This window comes from Falco punctatus, assembly GCF_963210335.1.
Source record: "Falco punctatus genome assembly, chromosome: 16".
Lineage (NCBI taxonomy): Eukaryota > Metazoa > Chordata > Aves > Falconiformes > Falconidae > Falco > Falco punctatus.
Genome location: NC_137596.1, coordinates 1477956 through 1484260, shown reverse-complemented (window position 1 = coordinate 1484260; position 6305 = coordinate 1477956). Strand labels below are relative to the sequence as shown.

The 6305-nt window shown below is 58.7% G+C and overlaps 1 protein-coding gene across 1 annotated transcript; it reads left to right on the top strand.

Moving 5' to 3' along the window:
• Nucleotides 1-563: 563 nt before the first annotated feature.
• On the top strand, nt 564-3857 carry CD3D (CD3 delta subunit of T-cell receptor complex). The gene is made up of 5 exons (XM_080366733.1): nt 564-786; nt 1878-2090; nt 2576-2707; nt 3122-3165; nt 3541-3857. The coding sequence occupies exons 1-5, from the start codon at nt 714-716 to the stop codon at nt 3601-3603; spliced, it is 525 nt and encodes a 174-aa protein (XP_080222859.1). The 5' UTR covers nt 564-713; the 3' UTR covers nt 3604-3857.
• Nucleotides 3858-6305: the final 2448 nt, after the last annotated feature.

Below are 6305 nucleotides of genomic sequence, written 5' to 3'. Positions count from 1 at the left end.
CCCACTCCTGGAGACGCACTCGTAGGTGATGGGGGATCCATGGGTGCTGGGGCTCGCGATCCTGTGGGGGGACCTATGGGTTCTGGGGCTCCCTGGCTGTGGGGGGACCCATGGGTGCTGGGGCTCTGTGCCTCTGGGGGTGCTTGTGGGTGCTGGGGTTCTGTGGCTGCAGGGGAACCCGTGGGTGCCAGGGCTCCATAGCTGGGGGGGGTCCCATGGGTGCCAGGGCTGCGTGGCTTGTGGGGGACCCATACGTGCTGGGGCTCCATGGCTCTGGGTGCTGGGTCTCTGTGGCTGCGGGGGCACCCGTGGGTGCTGGGGCTTTGTGGCTCATGTGTACCCATGGGTGCTGGGTCTCTGTAGCTGCAGGGGCACCCATGGGCGCTGGAGCTTTATGGCTCTGGGGTGCTTGTGGGTGCTGGGTCTCTGTGGGTGCTGGGGTGCTGTGGGGCTCCCCAGCTGCTGCAGGCTCTGTGTCTGCAGGGGGCTCCCTGGCTGCTGAGGAACCCACCACCTCAAGCCCAGCTGTCTTCCCCTGCCCTTCTGTGGGTGTCGTGGCTGGGGCGAGGAGGCAGGCCCAGGGCGCCTCCGACACCCTCGGGTGCTGGGGGGGGCGGCTCCAGCCCCGGCATCCGGCACCTGGGGCGCCTGGCGGTGAGGAGCGCGCTCCATCCTCTCCCTGGGCAGGGTGCCCAGCCGCCACCACCTGCGCCATGCAGAGGGGAAGGACCCTGGGTGCCTGGGTGCTCGTTGCCAGCCTGGCCGTGGTGAGCTGGGGGGTCCGAGGTAAGTCCCTGGGTGCCAGACACCCTAACGGGGCCGGGGCCGTGTGGCACGTGGTGCCCCCCCGGCGTGGCGCGCCCACAGGACCCCGCACAGATGGCGAGGCTGCGGCTGGTCCCGCACACGTCACCATGGGCCGTGGGGACTGTCACCCTTGGTGCTTATCCCGGGGGCTCGCAGGGTGGCCGGGAAGCAGGTCCCGCCGCTCGCCGGGGGTCACCGTCGTGGCGCCTCGGTGAGCGGTTCATAAACATCGATGGGGAGAAGGGAGTGAATCAGTGCGGCCGTTCCTGGGGACGAGGTGGTGCTGAGCGGTGTGCCTGCCCTAGACCACTGCCGTGACAGCCCGGAGCTTGTGCGTGGCGCCGTGGCCGTCTGTGGCAGCTCAGACCTGCAATGACGGGCCATGGCAAGTCGGGCTTGGTGGAACCGTGGTGTCAGACCGAAGCAGCCGTGGGCTTTGTGCCCGGCACAAACATGCACGGGGAGGTTGCGTTCTGTGCTCTGCTCCGCCGCTCGCAAACGAGACGGCAAATCTACTCTCCATTTGCAGACTGAAGTCTTTGGGCCAAGGAGGGAATTCAGTGTGGTTTTTTGGCATGCTTTCCACCAAAGTTGGTTTTTACTAGGGGGTAAAAACCCAAATGGGTTTTTGTCTCCCCATTTGGGCTCAGCTCCTGTCCCTGCTCGTGAAAACATTTCACTTTCTATTGAACTGTCTCTCGTCGCAGTTGCACTTTAATACCAATGCAATCCGTGTGCGGGATGCGGCTCACACACATACAGCCTGCATGGGGTTCGGGTGGACGCCTGGTTCCAGTTAGTTTTCACTGTAAGGGAATCTGGATCTCTAAACTACCCAGAGCCGCGTTAATGTAACCACCAGCCGAACACTTATCTGCGTTTCCGCTGGGTAGTCTGTTTTTTTCCAGAGTTTTTTTGTTTGCAGCGTCCTTTCCACTGCTCGGGGGACGGCCCAGTGTGATGCTCTCTGCACTAGCCGTCTCCGTGAATGAGATCTCTTGAGTTCTGTACCACCGTGGGGTTTGAGAACGCAGCTGTGAAGCTCTGCTCTCCTCTTCTTTTTTTTGCAGGACAGAAAGTAAAGGTGAAAGAAGCCAGTGGGAAGGTGTTCCTGCACTGTGAAACAAGCAGCCGAGGTCCAATCATCTGGCTGAAAAATGGGGATATGATAGCAAACGCAACCCAGCTGGATTTGGGTACAGCGTATGACGATCCCAGAGGCACTTATGCGTGTGAAACAGAAAATGGAAAGACAAGCCCCCCCTTCCAGGTGCACTATCGAAGTAAGTGTTGCAAACCTAGTTTCTAGAGCCAGAACTGCTCACCCAAGCACATTTCTGAGGGAACTACTGATCTCCCAGGGTTTGAGGGTGGCTCCATCAGTTTGTGGAGGTCCTGCCAGCTCCTGTGCCCGGTTGCCTTTGGGAACAGCCAAGCTGCACCTTCCCCAGCTTCTGGTGTCCCCATGAGAGCTCTATAGTGCTGTAACCGGCACTCCTGCTGCCTCGCCACTAGCCGCTCGCTGGCCCTGCTGTGGCCGGCCCTCAGCGCTGGGACACGTGGCAGCTCGCACCGCTGCCTTGGGTCACGTAGCAAGCCAGATTTAATCCCTGGTCTCTCTTGCCCTGGGACTGGGAGCCTGCCCGGACTGGTGGAGCTGGCTGAGCACTTTGGGCTCGGGCTGGACCTGGCAGCAGGGTGGAGGTGGCCACGGGGCAGGGTCCTGGTCGTGGCCCCGCTTTGAGTGTGTGTCTGTTCGGGCTTCCAGTGTGCCAGAACTGCATCGAAGTGGATGCTCCCACCATCTCGGGGATCGTGGTCGCAGATGTGGTTGCCACCATCTTCCTGGCAGTTGCCGTGTATTGCATCACTGGCCAGGACAAGGGACGCATGTCACGAGGTGAGCGGAGAACCCCGCTGGCTGCCCACAGGTGGGGACGGGAGGTGCCTGGGCATCTCCAGGAGCTGCCTGGTACCCAGGGACTTTCCATCACTGCCCACAGAGCCCAGTCACTGCAAGCTGCAGGCAGCACCCGGCATGTCTGGGGTAGGAATCCACGTGAGCGCTCCACATACCCTTCCTGCCTCTAGCTTGGCTTCCCAGTAGAAGCCAGTGCATGCACAAGGTTAACCAAAACATCATCCCAGGGACAGCAGCTGGTGACACAGGGACATCGGAGGCCGTGCAGGGGCTTTCCGCCCAGCCTCCGAGAGGAAGTAAAAGCACAGGGCTGAGAGTAGCTGGCTGCTTGGATTTGGTTGCAATTGTTCACCCCACTGCCCTGATCCTTGACCACCTTCTTTCTTTATTTAGCTTCTGACAGGCAGAACCTGATTGCCAACGAGCAGCTTTACCAGGTGAGCATGGATGCACGTGTGTGTTTGTGTGTGTGCATCAGCACCTCTGTGTGGTGTGGGGCTGCATGGTGGGACCGGTGTGACCATGATGGCACCACGGCTGGGGGGTACTCAGTGCCTTGAGGCACTGAGCTGTGTTGGAGGTTGCTCTATGTGGGGGCATTCGCAGCTGCCTGCCCCTGAGTGACCCAGAGGACGGGTCACGCTCACCCACCCCCTGCCTCTGACCCTCTGGAGCTGTTAATCTCTGCATGTGGGGAGGGAGAGTTTGCCAAAAGCTTGTCCAAGAGAGGGCTGGGCCAGCTTTCCCTGTACCCTCCCTCCCAGGGCTGGACAGACACGGCTGTAGTTCATCTCACCTTTTTTTCCTCCTAGCCCCTGGGCGAGCGGGATGATGAACAGTACAGCCAGCTGGCACCTGCCAAGGCCCGAAAGTGAAGTGGGAAGATGCTGGGGCTTGGGACTCCTTCACACCAGGATTTTACAGTAAAGCCACCGCCAGCGCCCCAGGGCACTGGTACCCTGCCCTGTGCCTGCCTTCGTAAGCTCCCTGCTAGCAGAAGGCAGTGCGGGATTTTGCCTAGAGAGCCCTCCGGCTCATTGCCAGGGTGGGCTGCTCGTAGCGCTCCGCTCTTTGCATGGCCTCTTGCACTTCTCTGTATTCCTCTCATTAAAGACAAACCTGTCCCATAGCCTCCCTGCTCCATGGTTGTGTTGAGGCTGGGGAGGCCGTGCAGTCGCTGGGGGTGGCGCGTGCTGGGTGCAGCGTGCCCGCAGAGCCGTATGGCTCCTGCCTGTCCCCGTAGGACACTGCTGTGCCAGTGCAGGCAGGTGCCCATGCCTGTGCCACCTCTGCATGTCAGGATCAACATGGCATCCGAGTCCGTTGCTGGAGGTGAGGATGGGGGACCTTGTGAAGCTAGCAGAGGCTTTGTGTCATTTAACTCCTTTTCCAGAATGTGGAGCAGGAGCACCAGGAGCACAGCGACACTCAGCAGGGTCTGCGTCACCCCTGCAAGGTGCCTGCATGCCTCAGAGCTGGGGGGCTGGCAGGAAGGGCATTTCTGCTGTGCGTGCAGGGGTTGGCATCTAATTGCAGTCTCCAAACCGCAAGGAGTTGCCGGGTCCCGGGCACCCGGCCAGGCTGCAGGGTGCCTCGGTGCTTAGGGGGGTGAAGCGTGAGCACAGCAGCAAGCTGCGCTGGCTCCCCAGAAAGGCTCACGGGGGGCTGGCCTCAAAGAGGAAATGGAAACAGCAGAGAGGATGAAAACTGCAGCAGAGATCATGCAAAACACGTGGCAGCAGGGTTGGCCAGGCAGCGAAGGCCAGAGGCAGCCCACACCCCCTGCACCCCCGATGTTCCTGGGGGGCTCTGCCACCCTCCTCTGCCTCTGCAGCCCACCGGAGAGCAACTCGCCTTTGTGGCCAGGCATTGGCAACCCCTCTTTCAGGCTCACTAGCCAGTGCACGCAATTTCAGAGCCTTTCCCAGCTCAACCACCTTGTCAGACACTGAGCAGCACGGGGGTCTCCCTGCTCCTCCTGGCAAGGTCGCCGCTCCCCTGCTCGGAGCAGAAACAGCTCATGTGGCCCAAAACAGGAGGCAGGTAACAGGGGATCAGATAGCAGCTCGAAACCTCAGAAACCAGGTCACCCTCCGTGTGCCGGTTGTACACAACTGTAAGTTGTGTTTTTCCTGCTTTTCTAAAAATCCAGGTGACAGGCTTTAGAGAGTACCAGGCTGTGAATTGCCTTGTGGCTCAGTAGTATAAATTAAGCACCAAAAGAGTTAATACTTGATAAAAACTGGCCACAAATCTTTGACACATCTGACACAGCAAACACCATGCAGGCTGTGCAAAGCTGCGGGTGCACCCCACGTGCTTTTACGGGAACCGGTGTGTGACCAGCCTTGCGGACAGCGAACAAGCCAAGGGCCTGTTCTCCTACGATCTCGGCTCTTTACGCAACAACGTTTTGCTCTTCGCAGCAGCAGAATAATGTCTTGGTGTTTTTTCTGCCCTAGCTTGCTCCAGTGAAGGGTGAGCCTGATATTGCTGTCGCAGGTAGAATATGCCAATACCCACCTTCGCTCTGTAAAGCCATCTGGGTAGGACCTTATAAAAAAAGTGAGCAACAAACTGCTCAGTTGGTGGGCTTTCACCACCATCAGCTCTCGAAGGTGGCTTGCCACACCCCAAGAGCAGGAGAAACCGGGGGCAGTGAGTAGGTATGCTCTGCACCGATCAAAGAGCCAGCAGAGGCAACCTTTACAACTCCTCTACTCTGAGAGGCTCCTCAGCACCTCACCCTTGGGAGGACAAAGAAAACATTTCTGTAACACAGCTAAGCACAGAGGCAAGGAAGTGTTGTCGCTGGATGGGTGCTGATCCCACCGAGATAAGGAGAGCATGGGATGGCACAAGCTGGAGCAAACACGCAGCCCCGTAAATGATGTCCAAAGCACCAGGGTGCAGCTTGAAGCAAAATTTAGACCTTGTACACCCGGAGTGGTCCGAGTGTCTCACAGCCCATTCGTGGCAATGGGCCGTACGGCTGGGCTAAGCAAGCATCCCCGGTGCAGTGATGTTTTGCAGAAGCTGAGAACGTGGCCCAGAGTGGTTTTAGAGCTGCCAGGGGTTAGTGGTCTTTTTATCTTGCAATCTCCCTCCTAGACGTTTAGCGCCTTGTATGGCGAACCCAGCTGTGCTCCCTTTAAAACCACATCCTGCACGGTAAGTACAGCACTCTGAAGCATGAAACTTGCTGGGTGTTTATCTCCCCATTCTGAAATTCAAGGGTTAAACCACCCCCAGCCCCCATCACTGCTGCTGCTTCCTTCCTTCAGAGTTGTTGCTCTACAGAGCAACAGAAACGGGGCTCGCCCAGCTCATGTTAGACCAGAAATGTTCCCAGGCACCGCAGCATCTCTTGGATTCCTTCTTAAGTTACTACCTGTCCCGTGGCTGATGCTTTGGAAGCCACAGCTTTTAAAATCAGGCAGATTTGAAAGCGGTTTGTTAAGCGTGTGGGACCTCAGCTGTTTCACTTGCCCCCAGATAGCCACCCCCACGCCACTGCCCAGCTCCTGTTGCTCCTAGCCCACTCTCAGGTCCCCTCCCCTGGGCACAGCACTGCACT

Bases quoted from the DNA above. Each gene is read 5' to 3' on its own strand.
- CD3D (XM_080366733.1), top strand. From the start codon at position 714: ATGCAGAGGGGAAGGACCCTGGGTGCCTGGGTGCTCGTTGCCAGCCTG. The intron at 2,091-2,575 runs GTAAGTGTTGCA...TCGGGCTTCCAG, and splicing joins CTTCCAGGTGCACTATCGAA to TGTGCCAGAACTGCATCGAA. The intron at 2,708-3,121 runs GTGAGCGGAGAA...TTCTTTATTTAG, and splicing joins CAAGGGACGCATGTCACGAG to CTTCTGACAGGCAGAACCTG.